General features: G+C 40.7%; 1 gene segment (V, D, J or C); it reads right to left on the reverse strand.

Annotated features, from left to right (window-relative positions):
* Window positions 1–6,416: 6,416 nt before the first annotated feature.
* LOC105536479 lies at window positions 6,417–7,766 on the reverse strand. The segment is given in 3 exon segments: window positions 6,417–6,470; window positions 6,998–7,317; window positions 7,688–7,766. Coding segments are annotated over 3 exon segments (423 nt in total).
* Window positions 7,767–21,008: the final 13,242 nt, after the last annotated feature.

The following is a 21,008-nucleotide window of genomic DNA, read 5'->3' on the forward strand; positions in this document are numbered from 1 at the left end:
TCTTGTACAGTCTTGGTATCTGAGAGCCTGGAGGTCATCTCTCACAGAACACGGAAGAGAAGGGGGCTGCAGGTTTGCTGTTTTGATATTTGCAGGTCAAATTGATGTAAAAGACACAATCTGAGAAGTAAGGACTGAGTCAGAGACATGGGGATGGCAGAGGAGACAAAATGTAGTCAGGGCCATGCAAGATGTAACCCGCCACAATATCTGAAGGTACTTGGTGTTTGCACAGGCTTTGAGAAAATTATCCTTTGTAGACAAAACTGTAGAAGGATCTGAGTTTAAGCTGTGTCAGCGTGATGAGGACCAGAGGTCATGGTGAGCTTGTGTTAAGAACTCTGTGCTGCACTTCTGACTTTGTCTCTTCTCTGGCTTTTAAGTTGTGGGTTCCTCTATGGAATGAATGTGGCTCTGTGGAAGGAACATAGTTAAGGTCAGACAGACCTAGATTCCAAATTCTGCTTCAACAACTGCTGACGAAGTGATTTTTATGCAAATCAGCCATGTGCTCTCATGAACAGTTTCCTCATGTGTGAAATGGGGCACTGAGGATATGAAGGTGCCACCACCTGAGGGTTCCACCAGCTGATGCACCATGAAATGCACATACATGTATAGATAGACACACACATATACATGAGAAGAGTATCTAATGCCCCTTTTATGCATCCTTGAATAACTCAGAATATGTCAGATATTACTAGTCATAAGTCATTTTCATCTAAAATTATCAGTCTTTATCTTGTGACTAACAGACATCTCTCTGTACACTCTAGGTTTCATGTACATTTCTTCAATCACAAAATTTTCCACCAATCTATTTATGTCTAAGAGATTGCAAACCACCACAGCACATTTAGCCTGTATTTTCCCAGAGCCCCATTTGTGTTAGTGTCCTCGGGCTACTGTAACAAGTTCTCAAAAATGTGGTAGCTTCAAACAACAGGATTGGAATCACTCATAGTTCTGGAGACCAGAAGTCCAGAATCAGTTTCACTGGGATAAGATCTTGGAGTGGTCGGGTCAAGCTCCTTCAGAAGTTCTAGGGAGGAGTCTGATTTAGCTCTTCCATCTTCTGGTGGCTTCCACTCTCCTTGGCTGTGGACACATCACTGCAATCTCTGTCTCTGTGTTCACATTGCCTTCTCTTCTTCAGTCTATGTCAGGTGTCTCTCTACCTCTTTTTTTCTCAGGACATTGTGATCTCATTTAGGGTCCACGTGATTAACCTAAGATCATGGCCCTATTTCAAGCTCCTTAATTTACACCTGAAAAAGCCCTTTTCCCAGGTAAGATACATGCATAGGCTCCTTGGAATGAAACCTCATTATTTGGGGATGATACTCAGTACTACACCATTACACAACCAGGTCTCAGTGCTAGTCCTGTACAAATATCACAAGCTTGCTCTCTCTCTCTCTCTCTCCCCCGCCACATCCTGGCTTCCTCCTTTTCTCAAGGTCGTAAATCTCTTCACTTCTCTCAGTGTATCCAGTGACACCTGTAACCAATAAGTATCTCAGACAAGTCTCAATCAATTTAGAAATATATTTGGTCAAAGTTAAAGACATATCAGTGAAACTGAAAGGAGCTGGGCACATTCCTCAGCCCCGGGCTCAAAACTCCCTGAGCCTAGCACAGACACATCCCATCCTCCCATCCCACCACCATATATCTCTCAAACTCCCTGAGCCCAGTATAAACACCACCTGGAAAGTCTCCGATAAGGCAACAGCCGTTCAAGATTACTGAAAGCACGGGAGCCAAAAGAATTTCTTTGTTCCCCTGCAACTTTCGGGCTATAAAAAGCAAACGGCCTGTCTCTTATACACATCTAGATGTGTATAAGAGACAGCTTGTATACTGTGTAAAGGAGGGACCAAGTTCGAACTTGTAGTAAAGATCCTTGCCGCTTGGCTTTGACTCTGGACTCTGGTGGTCTTCTTTGGGGAACAAACAGTCTGGGCATAACAAAACAGCCTCAGGATGTCTTGAGAACGTGTGCCCACGGTGGTCGGGCTACAGCTTGGTTTTACACGTTTTAGGGAGACATAAGATAACAATCAATATATGTAAGTTGTACATTGGTTTGATATGGAAAGGCAGGACAGCCCAAAGGAGGCGGTGTGTTGGAGATTTCCAGGTCATAGGTGAATTCAAAGATTCCATAGGTGGTTGAAAGAGTTTATCTAATGACCTGTGATCAACAGAAAGGAGTTTCTGGGTTAAGAAAAAGAATTGTGGAGCCAAGGTTTTATCATGCAGATGAAGCCTCCAGGCAGCAGGCTTCAGAGAGAATGGATAGTAATTGTTTCTTAGCAGACTTAAAAGGTGCCAGACTCTTAGTTAAATCTCTCTTGGTCAGGAAAGAGACTTGTAAAGGGATAGGATTCTCTACAGAATATAGATTTTTCCCACAAGAAACAGTTTTGCAGAGGCATTTAAAAATACATTAAATAAAAATATCTTGGGGAAAATACTTTGATTTCTCATATGTTGGGGTCCGTCCTGCGTACTTCAGCTGAACGATGGATTAATAACGTACTTGAACACCGAGATTTCAGTGAAGGAGCTGGCCAAGGAGGCCGGCTACTGAAAGAAAGACTTGTAGCAGCCAAGCATACTGGCTAACTGCCGCTGCCTCCATTTATTTGGCACAGATTAATGACAAAGGCTTTGAGTCAACACACCTGTGGGTAATTAACATGGTTGCCAAGTAGAGAGTAATTAAGTACCTATGGTTGATCAAAGGTTATTCTTAGGAACACCTGAGTAAACAAGTTAGGTAAACTCACCCACATTCTTTTGTATCTTCTTCAGTCTATCTAACCAACGGTAAAGCGACTAGGCTGCCTACAGCCAGATCTATTACTGAAGTCATGCAAACTCTTAGGCCTTCCAAGATGGTTTGTGGCTATTATAACTAAAATTTTCCCACCAGCCTGACTGAACCCCCACACTCCTAGGGCCTGGTATCTGTCAGGTTGGTATCTTATTGCTACAAAGAATTTGCTTTGTCAGTCTCAAGGTCTCTGTTTTAATATTAAAAGCTGGTCAGTTGTGCCTGAATTTTAAAGGGAGGAGGATATATTAAGGCATATCTGAACATCCGTTCCCACCATGGATGGTACTTGTATTTTAGGTTGATTTTGGTGTATTTTTGGCTGAGAGGAGGAGTTCATTCAATTGGCTAGGGAGCTTAGAGGTTCATTTTTGGTTTACACACCTGTGTCCAGGTAAGAGGCACCCACACAGGAGGGCTTGCACAGAACCTGGCTTGCAGGGCTGCTTACAGACCTGCTCTGTCTCCTGTTGTCATGCACAAGGAAGGACACAGCCAAAGACAACCCTCAGTCATATGGGGAGAAGCTGTGTCTGCAGAGGACAGTTAAGAGCTGTGATTCTAGAGACTTGTGATTGTCTTCAGGGGCCTGTGGTCTCAGTTTTCAAGGGAGTTGTGTGGGTACTGGCTCAAATAGCATCCACCAGGATTCTAACCAGAATATCTCATTCACATAAGGCAGCAGGTGATATGACAGCACAGAGGGACTCTGTGGGGCCAGCTGCATGGAGCACTCTGGGAGAGGCACTGGCACCCGTGCTAGACACAGCTTCTTGCAACTTCCCAAGCACATGGATTTGGATCTCTTACCATCATCTTAAAAGACCATTTATTATTCTGAAGGGAACCACTGTAATTAACTAAGAAAACATCTTTAATAGCTAAGAATAAAAAAGTGATTATTTTATTGCTAAGATGATTACAAGAAAACAAACAAACAAAAATAGCATGAAGGAAAAGAGCAACACTAGACTGAGGGCTTTGCATAAGAGGTTGAGACTCAATAGTGAAGCACCTGGGCCATCTTCTGTCAAAGAGAGAAACAATCAGGAAAGGAAATTGTGCAGGAGAGGCAAAATCTTGCTTTGAACAAGAATCCTAACAGGAAACAAGAAGTCTCCTTCCTGAGCATCATGGTGGTGTCGGGAAGATACACATAATACCCACATTCCATGTCTTACAGTTTTCAGCAATTAGGGCTTCAGCATGAATTTAGAAGGCACCATTCACTTCACAGCAGATGGGGACAGAGTCATGGCAGCGGTGAGAGGCAAGGCTGGGCTTTCAGTCTCAGAGCACAGAGCAGATTCCTCACAACTCCACAGCCTGGTGTCTCCTCCCAGATGTTCCAGGCCATTCTTGCCTTGGGGGCTCCAAGTTTTAATGGGACACTAGCCCTCTTCCTTTCCCAGGGTGTCTAAGAACGTGGCTCTCTTTTGTGTATTGTGGGGTTTGTTTGCCATCTAGAGGCTGATTTCTGGCATAGCAACTTACAGCCTTTTTCTACTTGTGGTAACCAAAATAGATAAATAACTTGATCATAAATGATAAATTGACTTAATGTATAGAATCTGTTAAAAAAAAAAAGTAAGATCAGTTTAAGAGCTTAAAAGGAGTCTGATGAGGTTAAAAAGACAAATTACTTTCGGTGGAGGACAGTTAGAGCAACAGATTTTTTTTTTTAATCAATGACATTTTAAAACTAATTATCGAATGGTTAATAAGAACTTGAAATAAGCTGCTAAAATATAATTTCATACTCAAAAATTATTTCTAAGAATCATGTAAATACATTTTCAGGTTAAAACAACCAAAAAATGTGGGTTTATCCACAGGTCCACTCAATGGAAGGTTTCTTGGAGCAAAAATAACATTTATTTCCATTTGCAAGTTCAAGATTTTTGATCTTTAGAAGAAAACAGTTTTCGCTTCACTCTGTTCCACTCATGCTGCTGAGGATGAGCGTGGGGGCAGCGACTGTGAAGAAGGAGGGAAGCTGTGTGCTAAGGGTGGTTGTGCCTCCTGCCCACCTGAGTGACCTCATGGAGTAGGTCACCAACACCACCAAGGACACCTGCCTACCTCTGCACTGCCATGGCACAGACACAGAAACCTTGTCACATTTGGTCAACTGCAACTAGAGGCTTCTTTGTACCAGCCAATTTTGATTCTCCTCTTATCTTCTCTCGGGTTTAGGGGATTATTTACCTTTCACCGTTTTGTTTTGAGAGTGTAGCCCTTTGTTACATCAGTATTATATAAGTTGTTTGTTTGTTAGTTTGTTTGTTAAATATATCTAACCATCTTGAATGGGTTGGGACTAATCTCGTGTCTCACAGCAAAGAAGAAATTCAAGGTCCTTAGATGCTGTCAATCACACGAGGGCTAAAGATGACAATAGCATTTCTTAGCTCCAGGTCATACTACTTACAGTTTGTGTCCCCCCTGCCACCAACTTTTTTTTTTGTAAGACAGAGTCTTGCTCTGTTGACGAGGCTGGAGTGAAGTGGCATGATCTCAGCTCATTGCAACTTCCGCCTCCTGTGTTCAAGCCATTCTCCTGCCTCAGCCTCTCTAACAGCTGGGATTACAGGCACATGCCACCACGCCTGGCTGATTTTTGTATTTTTAGTAGAGACAGAGTTTCACCATGTTGGCCAGGCTGGTCTTGAACTCCTGACCTCAGGGAATTCACCTGCCTCAGCCTTCCAAAGTGTTGGGATTATAGGCGTGAGCCACCATGCCCCGCCACACTTTGTGTCCTTTAACTGCATTCTGTGTAATGCCTTTTAAGCTCAATGATGCATTCATTGGTATGTTTAAAAAATATACTGTGCCACTTTTATTTTCATTTGAGGGCTCCAGTGTGATTGATATCTATATAAATATTGCCATACAATTTTTAAACCGAACAGAAATGGAACTTTGGAATTTTAATTGCACTTACCATGGTATCGGTTATCTTGGAATAAACAATCATCCCAAGTGACTTTATACCCTTAGCCTGAAGCAGATCTTCTTCTGTTGATTCAGTCATTATTTTGTGTCTATCACATGGTGTTACGACATTTAACTCACAAGACAAATTATGAGGTTCAATATCATTTAGAACACTATATTTTAAAAAATCTATGAAAAGCATAGATGCTCCATGCATTTACAACCGAAATAGAGAATTCAGATTCCTTTTCAGGTAATGATGTAACCATGTGAAAAGAATGCATTTCTGTACCCTTTGAAACCTTTTCTTATGAAAATACAATAATAAATTTCTACTTTAAAATAGTACTTAGCCTCAATACTTTCAAAAATTTTAGAATTTGGAAGAGAAATAAAAATCTAACATAATTCTGAATGTTTCCTTTTGAACTTGAAATAAACTTTATATTTTCCATCTTTGAATTTATGCAATTTATTTTCAAAGGCCACTTTTGGAATTCTGAAAACTTGCTTTTCACTTGCCAAATAATAATTAGGAGTAATCAATTTTTCACATTAGGATCTCATACCTGCCATGAGTTTACAAAGTCTATTTGAACAATCCAACATCAAAGATTTTTACTCAGTGTCCTTAGCCATACTCCCCTGCTGACAGCTTGTGCACAGTGCTTTCTCCTGTAAGACACTGGAGGGGAGGATTTAGTGCGAGTCAGAGAGCAGAATTAGGGAGACGGGAGACTATGAGTTCCCTAACATGACTAAGTGCCATCGTGTTTGAAATAAACCCCAAGCTAGTCATTTCCTATATATGTTCTACTTGTGTTGTCACTAAACTGCATTCACGGTCTGGTTATTCTGACAGTTGCACATACCTGACAAATGTGGGCAAGACAGGGACGGTGAGGATGTGAGCTTTCATTCACTCTCCCTTCATCACAGTTGGTTGTTCCCAGGGCACGTGGCCCCCATGAATTCTCCTCCTCCTTATGCCTTCCCCAGGCTGTGGCAGCTGGTAGGGATTTAACATTTGGGATCTGAGGTGCTATTGAGCTTCTCATGGACCAACGTCCTCAGCAGCAAACCCTGCCCTGACATCTCCAACAGCCTTCTGTTCTGGAGACTCAGAAACTCTGCTCAGCTACTCCCTAAGACAAGCAGTGCACGTGGGCAGCTGGGCCAACCCAGCAGGGAGGTTTCTGTTCGAGGCTGTACCACTGTGGGAGGAGTTTGTAGAGTTTGCTCGCAGTAATAAACCCCAACATCCTCAGCCTCCACCCGGCTGATTTTCAGTGTGAAATCAGTGCCTGACCCACTGCCACTGAACCTGTCAGGGACTCCAGAGGCCCGGTTGGAACCCAAATAGATCAGGAGCTGTGGAGACTGGCCTGGCTTCTGCAGGTACCAATGCAAATAGGTGTACCCATTACTATGCAGGAGGCTCTGACTAGACCTGCAGGAGATGGAGGCCGGCTCTCCAGGGGTGACGGGTAGGGAGAGTGGAGTCTGGGTCATCACAATATCCCCACGGGATCCTGGAATAATAACAGAGAAATGCAAGGTTATATAGATCATTATGAGCAACTTTCAGAATTTCTCTTGTGATATTGATTTACATTAACATTTTTAAAGTTTTGATTTATATCATGAAAAGTAGACTTTCTAAAATAAACCCATTATTTACTAGCCAGCAGGGAACTCTTTATTTTCAAGTTCTGAATCAGAGCACTGGTCATCGTTTCCTGGAGTTGAATCCTGATTACTCATCAGACACACGTGAATTCCATTCCCTGGAGCATGGACCATGTGACTCTATCATATTATTGGAATAAACATGTGAAGCTGTGGAGCCCACAGAGCTCACCTCCCACCCAATTCTCCTCCCTCATCTCCTTCAGTCCTTACCAGGGAGCCAGAGCACCAGCAGCCCCAGGAGCTGAGCAGGGAGCCTCATTGTGAGAAGGTGACCTGAGGAGTCCTGATCAGTTAAGGCAAGGTTAGAGCTGAGCTTTTATCTCAGACTCACAAGGGAAGGTCCTCCCTAGGGGACAGTATGCAAATACTAGAAACAGCAGATACCAGACAGCCCACGGTGGGTGCAGTGGTGTGGAAAAGGTTGATGGGACAGGGGGAATGTCTCTTCTGTGAACAATGTGATATAAATTGTCCCTTGGAACAAAACAGAGAGAGATTCAGTCAAGTCTGCCGACAATCAAGGGAAGAAGGATCTGAAGGGGAAAGTTGGGACCTTTTGTAGGGACACATTGTGTAGGGCATGACTGTAAGAAAGCACCAGAACCCTGACCATGTGGAAATGTGTGTCCAGGATGCATCTCTGGGAGGTGAATGCCATCTGACTTGACTTCCTCCCAGTCAATCTAGAGAAGGAAACAGCCCTATCCCCACTAGCACTGTTGGACTGAGAGCCTGCAAATAAAAAGTGGCCTGGAGCTGCTTCCAGTTCAAGGGCTGTCTGGTACCTGCTATTACCAGGATAACTGTTCAAGAATGTTCAGCTCAAATACTAGAATCTGCCCTGCCCTGGCACCTGGTAAGTGAACCGCATAAGAGCTCTCTGTCCAAGGGCCTCACAGAGAGAATGACGTGAGCATCTACATTAAGAGCTAAGAGCCCAGTGTAAGGAAAAGGAAAGAGAGACAAAATTTTATGCCTCAGGCAGTGAATATAAAAGTCCTGGTGACCAGTTGTTCAATCTGAGTTCTATCCCATCATAATCATCTCACATATACAAGGTTAACCAGAGGGCCTTTTTTTTTTTTTTTTTTTTTTTTTTAGTACAGATGGGGTTTCCCCATGTTGGCCGGGCTGGTCTTGAACTCCTGACCTCAGGATATCTGCCTGCCTTGGCTTTCTAAAGTGCTGGAATTACAGGTGTGAGCCACCGTGCCTGGCCCAGATAACTCTCTTAAGGGAAGAATCTTCTAGGTTAATGATATAGAACAAATAAGAAATAACTTTGCATGATGTTTTTTCCAAATGGCGTTACAAAGTTCCCACACAGTCTCCCTGGTCATGTGGAATCAGGTCCTGTCAGGGCTTCCAGGTTCTTGTTAACTCTGAGTGAGACATGAGCCTCCCCCAGCTTGGAAGTGACAAAGCCACAGCCATGAGCCAACAGTTCACAAGGAAATTCTCCATGTAGGAAGAGCAAGAACTGCATTCCCAGTTTTATGTCTCTGGGTAACCTGTACCTGCAACTGATATTTTCTTGACTTTATGTAAAATTGCTCACAGTTTAGGGATGTGAATCTACCATACAGCTGATCATTAAACAGAAAAACAACCACACTATTCTTTATTTCTCAGTGATGTGCTTCATATTCCATTGCACAGCTCCTGAATAATGGTGCCAACAATAAATACTTTCACAAGGACAGTCACATTTCTGGAAAAAAAAAAAAATCCAGGAACAATGAAGGATTAACTTGTAGAGTTATGTAACCTTGTGTAATTTAACACAAAGTCATATTGAATTGCCCAAGAAAACAAATAAATGTAATTCTAGGTAAGATTCCAGAAGAAAGCTTGGTCAGAATATCTTCAGGGGAATCTACCAAAATCTCATTTTTAATAAGATCAGAAAAGATAACTGAGTAAAAATGATATTGAGCTTCAAATGTTGAACTCCATGGAAATAATGTGGGGTGACGACATCAAACTGTAGCTACGAGGTAGGATTGGAATAAAAGCTTATATTTCACTGTTAAAATTTTCTTTACTCTTTTCTCTTATTACATTTTGCAAATTTTGTGTACTTCACTTTTTTTTCTTATGATGTCAACAAATTGTGATCTGCTTCTGAGTGTTGAAAAGGACAGACTCTTAATCATGATAGTGAAAATAAGTCAGAAACATCAGAAGCTGAAGGAATAGAATAAAGAGAGATAAAACATAAAGAGCCTAACTAAAATAGAACAAAATATCCATTTTCTTGCTAGTTTTAAATAATTATTCTGAAAAGGTGTTAATAATCAGTTTTATCCGTTATCTAATACAAAAATTTGAATTGCAAGAAAGTGATTAACAGGAAAAAAATTGTCTTGTTTTCTTTTACTATAAGCCAATTCTTGAAAATGTTGTTTTTACATAGTATTAAGATTATTTGAATTTAATACAGCATTGCTATTTTCTATGAGAATGAATGAACCATTAAGAAGGCTACCACTGGGGTTTTTAACAAAAATCTCATGATTTGTCACCTTACATATTCAGAAAACACAAAAACTTGTACAAATCTTTTTTTAGTCAGAAAAGGGCTTCGAAATTACCCTATTTTACCTGTAGACTTAAAGAACAATATTAATAATTCTGAACATAAACTTCCCTTTCTTGTCTGTTGACACATTACACCAAGGCTTTCTCAACAGCAGACAAAGCTGGTCACTCCACCGTGGACACAGGTAAGAAGGTGTCAGAACAGTCTCCATTTGACCCAGGTGGGGAGCAGCCCTCTGCATGTCTCTAATCTGAACCATGGTCACCTGAATGAGCAAGGACTTCTACAGGCGGGATTTAGTGTGGCTGTGTCTCCTTTTCCTGATGCAGTTAGTTTGGGATCCATATAATTGAAAGGAACTGTATTACTTATATGACTTGGGAAGAGAGTCTTGGAAGTGGAATTGTTTGTGTTCATTACCGGGAGTCAGTGTCTATGGGGTGGATACTGTGATCCTGTTTGTAGGGGGTTGAGGGATTTGTGGGCTGACCAAGGAAAAAGAGATGACCACAGAGGGCAGAAACATACACGACCTCTATTGGGTGAAACTTTGACAGGTTTGCAGCGAGAAGTCCCACACAGCAGGAGGTAACCCAGAGAATAAGGTGCCAGGGTTGTTTCTCAAAATGGGCGGGACACTGGAGAAGGAGTATGCATCTAGGGGATGCCACACAGCAGCACACTGGGGAGTTGCTGCATAAGAGAGCTACAGAGGTCAGTATTAAGTTTACGGTTTCCATAAATGAACTTATCTTACCTATTGAGAGCAGATGTGGGTGAGGTTTTCTGGACACGTAGAGTCATATTTTCTGAAATGTTAAAAATATTCTTATTTGGGCTGTTTTTAAAACAATTACATTTCAAAATTTGAGTTTGGCACAGGCCATTGAGAAATAAGCCTACAGTTTTGAAATAAACAACATAGTATTCTCATTTACAGATCACTGTTGCACATCATGTAGACTTTGTTCTACAGACTATATTGGTCCAGGTAGTGCAAACCTACACTGCTGTGGGTGAGGCTGAGACACACAGAGGCCTGTTCCCGACCTGAGTCTGAGTGAACCTTCTTTTCAATTAAAGGTGAGAGTTTGTCCTTGAGTGAGAATTAAGAGCAAGTCACCCACCACGGGAGCTGCAATGGATTCCTGTGAATGAATTCCTGGTTCTCAGGTACCTGGGATTGAAGCTGTCTGCAGTATCTCACTAACTGAAAGTGTCCCTCACTGGAGCATAGATTCGTGGATAAATATTCTGGAACACAGGGAGAGAGCACAGGGAATGTAGGCTCTGTGAATGTGTATCTTCTGCTTCTGAGAATCTCTCTCTCCAAACATTGAGAGAAACAGCGTTGTTTCCATGTTGAACTTTTCTGAACCTTCAGACCCTGTTCTAGATCTGTCTCATCTGAACCTGTTTCCAAATGTTTCAGTTCTGGTCTTTACTTTTTCTTGGAAAAGGTTTTCAGAAATCCTATGAAACTGTCCACACAGCTGTCGGATTAAGTGATGGGCTTCTCCTCTGTGCTTGTTAATATCTCTGCAGAATCCACCACACCCACCAACCGCACAAAGTGAAGGCATGAGTCCATTTCTTCCTGGGCCTCCTGTGTCTCTTAGGTTCCCTTTGAATTCACACCCTTGAGGAAAGGAGTCTCTGTCTTAAAAGTAGGTCTCCATGAAACCATAGCTTGCCTGGGAGGTTAGCAAAGTTTTTCTACTCTTTGAATGTAAAGTTGGCCTTCTAGACCTTACAAAAAAACCTGGTTTACTTGAGAGATGGAAAGTGAAGACCCCAAGGAGTTTCTAGGGATGGAATTGGGGATTCTATTTAAGCTGTAGTAGAAGCTACAGTTGACATAAGAGTTTGAATGAATATAACAAGAAAACAAAGTGGAATAACTTATTTACTTTTAACTTAGATAAGGTAGTTTACATGTAGAAAAAATTAGAATAAAATCTGAGAGTTCTCATGCTCGTAGTTTTTTTCATATATAAACAACTTTAAGAATCAAACACTTATAGAAATTATTTAAAAAATTTTTAAGGCTCCTGAGAAAAATTAGGGATCAAATTAACTCAAGCTGATTTTTAAAATAAACTGTTTTAAGTGCTTCTTTTCACCTCCGAGCAAAAATCAAAAGTTTAAAAAAGGAAACAGGCAAGAGCTGAATAAAGTCTTTAGTGCTCCTTTCTTGTCTTATAATAATAATTAATAATAATAATAATACAGTCTCTGCATTGACAGCTGGAAATAGTGACTCTGTCCTTCTGGAAGCAGCAGCTCCATATCAAAGTAGTGAACTTTATCATTACTTGGTCATTCGTGGGCAGGAGCCAAGGATCACGAAGTATAAGTGCTCTATGAAGAATGAATTGCTCTTACTTTGGAATACTTCTAGATATTAGCTCTTCTAAAATATCTACTAGCAAAAAAAAAAAAAAAATGAAAGACCAGTAATAAAATAAAATAAATTCTGACCTCCCAGGAGCAGTCAGGAATGAAACTATCACATTTAACAAACAAATAGAGGCATCATCTCTTGCTAGACACTAATTTAGCTGGATCTTACACATATTTTATATACTTACCGTAGTAAATTAGAAACATCCTCAACCTAGAAAATGGTGTCTTTTGTATTCTGGAATCCCAGCAGCCCTAGGTGGAAGCTAAAACTGAAAATAAGAAGGTAAGCTAATCTGTTACCCCAGGAAAACTGTTTATATAAAAATTATTTATACAAGGCAAAAAAAAAAAAGGGAGAAGCCTATTGATTCTATTGAAAATTAAAGCAAATGTTTACTAGTAAATAATAATCCTAAGTAAGCTAAAAAGCAAGAGCAATGTATTTAGTTTCTGGCTTCTGAAGGTATTAAATTTCAATATAACTACTTTGTCTTGGGTTAAAACTAACTTCACAGGTTTTCTCATAGTAGGTCATGTTACTTAGGAATTGTAGAGGAAAAGGGAAATAATGAGAAACCTGTTATGAACTTTGCCCCACGTTAACATTTGCAGAGAGACTGAGAGAAAGGTACAATTTAAGTGACCATATTCATAGCATTAAAATATTTAATTTGCTAAGCAAATATAAAGTCAACATTTTGTCTGGAATTTGAAAGAAGATAATCATATCTATGGAGAATTTGACTTGAGTGCCCTAGTAAGTGACTGACAGAAAGACTAGATGACAGTTGGTGCAACAGATCAACGACAAACAGTGTCAAACTTTAGACCCTCCTCATTAGAGAGTAAGTCCAGATGCTGTACCAAGATAAGGAAAATGATCAGAAATTTACTTGGGAACTCTTTGTGGCTGACTAGACATATCGTGGCTGTGGTTGGACGGCTGTTTTCCCCCAGCTGGTGTTGCCCTGCACCTTGGATCTGGGCATTCAACTCAACAGTTGCCATCAAATGGCACTAAATAATGTCCCCATTAATAAGGCCATTGTAATGTGTGATACATAAACAAGGAAAGAATCAGAGTTCAGGATTACAGGAATATCTATTTTATTCCAGTGTTTTTAATGAATGTGTTTGTTCTTAAAAATGGAAGCTCTAAGTAGGACTTTTTGGAGGCTACATATTCTACCCCATGGAATGCAGGTTTGGCCCATCTGGGGACATGTAAGTCTGTCAGTCATGAGTGAGACTCAAGGTAGAGAAGTACTCCGCAGCAGGTCCAGGTTGCAGTGCAAACAGCCCTGCTCCTTGGGCCATTGCAGATACAGACGACTTGAACAACACTATCAACCATCTGGACAAGATTGATACCTAGAGAACACTCCACCAAACCACAGCAGATTCCATGGTCTTTTCAAAAGATTTGCTAATGATACATTATATTTGGGACCACAGGATATTTCAATCAAATGAAGCTGATTAAATCATACAAAATAAATTATTCATAACTAAGGGAATTGTATTAGAAATCAGCAACAGAAAGTTATCAGAAGGCGGTTGGTGGGAGAAGGAGGAGGAATGAAAAATTACCTCTTGGGGACAAGGCACACTATTTGGGTGATGGGTAACTAAAGCCCAGAGTTCACTACTATACAATTCATCAGTGTAACCAAAAACCAGCCATACCCATAAAGCCACTGAAATTCTAAATTTAATTTTAAAAAAAGTGTTGGTATGAATCTAAATATTTTGAAATTAAGTAAAGTACCATTAAGTGTAGTTTGAAGCAAAGAAATAACAAAAATGGAAATTACAAAATATTTTGGTCTGAAAGTAAACATCGCATATGCAAATTTATGGGATTTTTAAAAAGCAGTCAATTTATAACAATATAAATGCATTTCAGCAAAGAAGTTTTCACATCCATCACTGGAAATGTAATTCTGACAAGCTAGAAAAAAAAAGAACAAATGATACTCAAAAGAAGGGTCTTTTATTCTTAGAAATGTGAGGATGTGACAAGCACACATCTAGTATTCCACCATTAGAATCACATCAGTCTCAAAATGAAAACACCATTACATTAGCAGCTTCACAAGAAGAAAGTCTTAAAGTGGATGGGCAGAGTGGGTAACTCTTCAGAGAGAATGAGGAACCAGGGAATGTCAAAATAGGATTCCTATATGATATTATTATGAGCTGCACAAACCCGAGACTCCCATGAGTTCCGACTTGCTTATAAGCCGAACATCATGCAGTGCAGCCCGCTTTCCAGCCTTCTGATGGTTGGTGAGAGTGGGGTCACTTGGCAAAGGCCTGGAGAAGTGCCATGAAGGTCATCAGTGGCAGGTGATGAGAGGACACACTAGGTTCCCTTTACAGTGACATGACTGAGTATCCCTACAGTCATGAGAACAGCAGGGAACTTTAGGGGCTGCTCCAGAGACAAAGTGGCAGCCAACCCTGGAGTGTTTGTAGGGCTTCAGTGCCCTCAGTGGGGATGAAAGAGGAGGCTTTGGAAGGTGTCCTAGAAGGCCCTGGCCCTGTTCACATAGAAGAGGAGCCTGTGCCGGTGACTGAGGCCTCATGGCCTCTTCCTTCCTCAAAGGCTTTCCAGTCATCTCCCTGAGCCCTCCTGACTCCAGCTCCTGGGGACACATCCCCTGGCACCACAGCTGCTCCTGCCACACTGAGAGGCTGAACTTCCTTTGAGGTTTGTGTTTGGGGCCATCACACTGTGCAGGGTCCCTGTCAGTGTCCTGTTCACAGGAGGCTGTGCAGCATCTCCAGGCTCCAAAGTGGTGTTTGTGATGGTGAAATCCCGAGAATTTTGGCGAGATGTGTTTTCTCACTTGTGAATACCTTCTGCAGATCTGTCATTCTTTGTTTTACAAATCCTTTTCCGTAAATGATCTATTCTTTGTTTTTGGACTTTTGGGTTAAGAATGTAATTTTAATTCTACTATCTTTAGTCTCCACACTGCTGATTGTGGAAGTGAAATCAACAGATTTTTGGTTGGATGTGTGTTCTCACTCGTGAATATGTGTCTAAAACTCTGAAGACTTGTCTTTGTATGTGTGACAAATTATTTCCTGTATACCATGCTTTCATTATTTATTTTTGATATTTCTGATGGGGAATACAATTTTAATTCACTTACCATGGAATCCATCATCCTAGAATAGACAGTCATTTCTGATGGGGTTCATTATTTTACCCTGAAGAAAAGATATTTTGACATTTATGTACAAAGAATTCTTTATGTTTATCATATCACCTTATGAAATGTAACTGATTTGCCCATGATTATTTCATAAATATTTTTGAAGTGTTATTTTAAGTGGCACCATGCAAAACATAGTTTTTTCATACCATCACTCTTAGAATATGAGAGTCAGATTTATTTTCAGTTAATGATCATATCATGTAAAAATTATAGATTTACTTATTTAAAAACATTTTATTGTTTTCTATAATAATTTAGTACCCAAATTGCCATTTCTAAATGACTAGTAAGTTTCAAAAGGAATCTTTCTATTCTGGGACAATGATGTAGGGGTTGAAAGGCTAAAAGAACCACTGTAAGGGACTGGTTAGACAGTGGGTGCAGCCCAAGGAGGGCAAACAGAGGCAGGATGGGTTGTCGCCTCACCCGGGAAGCACAAGGGGTTGGGGAACTCCCTCCTCTAGCCAACGGAAGCCGTGAGTGACTGTACTGTGAGGGACATAGGTGTCTGGCCAAGATATTATACTTTTCCCACTATCTTCACAACCCGCAGACCAGGAGATTCCCTTGGGTGCCTACACTACCGGGGTCCTGCTTTTCAAGCATGAAGCTATCAGTGGGCAGCCACTGGGGCAGACATCAAGCTAGCTGCAGGAGTTTTTGTTCATGCCCCAGTGGCACCTGGAATGCCACTGAGACAGAACCATTCACTCTCCTGGAAAGGGGGCTGTAGCCAGGAAGCTGAGTAGTCTTGCTCAGTGGATCCCACCCTCACAGAGTCCAGCAAGCTAAGATCCACTGGCTTGAAATTCCTACTGCTAGTCCAGCAGTCTGAAGTCTACCTGGGACATTCAAGCCTGGTGCGGGAGAAGCACCTGCCATTACTGACGCTTGAGTAGGCAGTTTTCCCCTCACAGTATAAACAAACCCACCAGGAAGTTCAAACTGGGCAGAGCCTACCACAGTGCTGAAAAGCTGCTGTGGCCAGACTGCCTCTCTAGATCCCTCCTCTCTGGGCAGTGTGTCTCTGAAAGAAAGGCAGCAGCCCCAGTCAGGGACTTACAGATAAAACTTCCATCTTCCTGGGACTGAGCACCTGGGGGAAGGGGCAGCTGTGGGCACAGCCTCAGCAGACTTAAACGTTCATGCCTGCTGGCTCTGAAGAGAGCAGCGGACCTCCCAGCACAGCACTCGAGTTCTACTAAGGAAATACTGCCTCCTCAAGTGGGTTCCTGACCACTGTGCCACCTGACAGGGAGACACCTCCCAGAAGGAGTCGACAGACACCTCATACAGGAGAGCTCTGGCTGGCATCTGGCAGGTTACCCTCTGGGACAAAGCTTCCAGAGGCAGGAGCAGGCAGCAATCTTTGCTGTTCTGCTACCTCCATTGGTGAAACCCAGGGAAACAGGGTCTAGAATGGATCTCCAGCAAACTCCAGCAGACCTGCAGAAGAGAGGCCAGACTCTTAGAAGAAAAACTAAGAAATAGGAAGCAATAACATCAACACCAACAAAAAGGATGACCACTTAAAAACCCTATTCAAAGGTCACCAATATCAAAGACCAAAGGTACACAAATCCACAAAGATGAGGAAAACCAGTGCAAAAAGGCTGAAAATTCTAAAAACCAGACTACCTCTTTTCTTCCAAAGCATCACAACTCCTCACTAGCAAGGGAACAAAACTGGATGGAGAATGAGTTTGATGAACTCACAGTAGGCTTCAGAAAGTGGGTAATAACAAACTCCTCCAAGTTGAAGGAGCATGTTCTAACCCAATGCAAGGAAGCTAAGAACCTTGATAAAAACTGCTAACTGGAATAATCAGTTTAGAGAAGAACATAAATGACCTGATGGAGCTGAAAAACACAGCACAAGAACTTTGTGAAGCATACACAAGTGTCAATAGCTGAATTGATCAAGCAGAAGAAAGGATATCAGAGATTGAAGATCAACTTAATTAAATAAAATATAAAGACAAGATTAGAGAAAAAAGAATGAAAAGGAACGAACAAAGCTTCCAAGAAATATGGAACTATGTGAAGAGATAAAACCTATATTTGATTGGTGTACCTGAAAGTGATGGCAAGAATGGAACCAAGTTGGAAAACACACTTCAGGCTAGTATTCAGGAGAACTTCCCCAACCTAGCAAGAAAGGCCAATATTCAAATTCAGGAAATATAGAGAACATCACAAAGATACTCCTCGAGAAGAGCAACCCCAAGGCACATAATAATAAGATTCACCAAGGTTGAAATGAAGGAAAAAATGTCAAGGGCAGCCAGAGAGAAAGGTTGGGTTACTCACAAAGGGGACCCCATAAGACTAACATTGGATCTCTCTGCAGAAACCCTACAAGCCAGAAGAGAGTGGGGGCCAACATTCAACATTCTTGAAGAGAAGAATTTTCAACCTAGTATTTCATATCCAACCAAACTAAGCTTCATAAGTGAAGGAGAAATAAAATCCTTTACAGACAAGCAAATGCTGAGGGATTTTGTCACTGCCAGACTTGCCTTACAAGAGCTCCTGAAGGAAAGACTACCTGTGGAAAAGAAAAACCAGTACCAGACACTGCAAAAACATACAAAAATGTAAAGACCATCAACACGATGAAGAGACTGCATCAACCAATGGGCAAAATAACAGCTAGCATCATAATGACAGGATTAAATTCACACATAACAATATAAACCTTAAATGTAAATTGGCTTAATGCCCCAATTAAAAAACACAGACTGGCAACTTGGATGAAGAGTCAAGACCCATTGGTGTGCTGTATTCAGGAGACTCATGTGCAAAGACAAGTAGGATCAAAATAAAGGAACAGAGGAAGATTTATCAAGCAAATGGAAAGAAAAACAACAAGCAGGATTTTCAATGCTAGTCTATGATGAAACAGACTTTAAACCAACATAGATAAAAAATTACGAAGTAGGGCATAACATAATTATAAAGGGATCAATAAAACAAGAAGAGCTAACTATCCTAAATATATATTCACCCAATACAGGACCACCCAGATTCACAAAGCAAGTTCTTAGAGACCTACAGAGAGACTTAGACTCCCACACAAATAATAGTGGGAGACTTAAACACCCCTCTGTCAATATTAGACAGATCAATGAGACAAAATTAGCAAGAATATTCAGGACTTGAACTCAGCTCTGGACCAAGCTGACCTAATAGACATCTACAGAACTCTCCACCAAATCAACAGAACATACATTCTTGTCAGCATCACATAGCACTTATTCTAAAATTGACCACATATTTGGAAGTAAAACACTCCTCAGCAAATGCAAAAGAACAGAAATTATAACAGTCTCTCAGACCACAGTGCAATCAAATTAGAACTCAGGATTAAGAAACTCACTCAAAACTACACAACTATATGGAAACTGAACAACCTGCTCCTGAATGACTACTGGGTAAATAACTAAATTAAGGTGGATATAAATAAGATATTTGAAACCAATGAGAACAAAGACAGACCATATCAGAATCTCTGGGATACAGCTAAAGTAGCGTTTAGAGAGAAATTTATAGCACCAAATGTCAACAGCAGAAAGCAGGAAAGATCTAAAAAAGACACTCTTACATTGTAATTAAAAGAACTAGACAAGCAAGAGCAACCAAATTCAAAATCTAGCAGATTCCAAGATCAGAGCAGAACTGAAGGAGATAGACAAACAAAAAACCCTTCAAAAAAATCAATGAATCTAGGAGCAGGTTTTTTGAAAAGATTAACAAAATAGATAGACTGCTAACCAGACTAATAAAGAAGAAAAGAGAGAAGTATCAAATAGACACAATAAAAAATGATAAAGGGAATATCACCACTGTTCCCACAGAAATACAAACTACCATCAAATAATAATATAAACACCTCTATGCAACTAAATTAGAAAATCTAGAAGAAATGGATAAATTCCTGGACACATACACCCTCCCAAGACTAAACCACAAAGAAGTCCAATCTCTGAATAGACTGATAACAGGTTCTGAAACTGAAGCAGTAATTAATAGCCTACCAACCAAAAAAAGTACAGGGCCAGATGGATTCACAGCCGAATTCTACCAGGGGTACAAAGAGGAGCTGATACCATTCCTTCTGAAACTATTCCAAACAACAGAAAAAGAGAGACTCCTCCTTAACTCATTTTATGAGGCCAGCATCATCCTGATATCAAAACCTAGTGGAGACAGAACAAAAATACAAAATATCAGGCCAATATCCCTGATGAACATTGATGTGAAAATCCTCAATAAAATACTGGCAAACCAAATGCAGCAGCACACCAAAAGTCTTATCCACCATGATCAAGTGGGCTTCATCCCTGGGATGCAAGGCTGATTCATCATATGCAAATCAATAAATGTAATCCATCACATAAACAGAACCAATGACAAAAGCCACATGATTATCTCAATAGATGCAGAAAAGGCCTTCGATAAAATTCAACAGCGCTTCATGCTAAAAACTCTCAATAAACCAGGTATTGATGAAACATATCTCTAAATAATAATAGATATGTATGACAAACCCACAACCAATGTCATACTGAATGGGCAAAAGCTGGAAGCATTCAAGGATGCCCTCTCTCACCACTCCTATTCAACATAGTATTGGACCTTCTGGCCAGGACAATCAGACAAGAGAAAGAAATAAAGAGCATTCAAATAGGAAGAGAGGTAGCTGAATTGTCTCTATTTGCAGATGACATGATTGTATACTTAGAAAATCCCATTATCTCAACTCAAAATCTCCTTAAGTTGATAAGCAACTTCAGCAAAGTCTCAGGATACAAAATCAATGTGCAAAAATTATAAGCATTCCTATACATCAATAATAGACAAACAGGGAGCCAAATAATCAATGAACTCCCAATTACAATTGCTACTAAGAGAATAAAATACTTAGGAATACAGCTTACGAGAAATGTGAAGAACCTCTTCAAGGAGAACTACAAATCACTGCTCAAGGAAATAAGAAAGGACACAAACAAATGGAAAAACTCATCAATAGAAAGAATCAATATCATGAAAAAGGCCGTACGGGCCCAAGCAATTTATAGATTTAATGCTACTCCTATCAAGCTACCGTTGACTTTCTTGTCAGAATTAGAAGAAAAACCACTTTAAATTTCATATGGAACCAAAAAAGATCCTGTAGAGCCAAGACAATATTAAGCAAAAAGAGCAAAGCTGGAGGCATCACGCTACCTGACTTCAAACTATACTACAAGGCTACAGTAACCAAAACAGCTTGGTACTGGTACCAAAACAGATATATAGACCAATGGAACAAAACAGAGGCCTCAGAAATAACACCACACATCTACAACCATCT

This window comes from Mandrillus leucophaeus, unplaced genomic scaffold (assembly GCF_000951045.1).
Source record: "Mandrillus leucophaeus isolate KB7577 unplaced genomic scaffold, Mleu.le_1.0 Scaffold1599, whole genome shotgun sequence".
Taxonomy (NCBI): Eukaryota; Metazoa; Chordata; class Mammalia; order Primates; family Cercopithecidae; genus Mandrillus; species Mandrillus leucophaeus.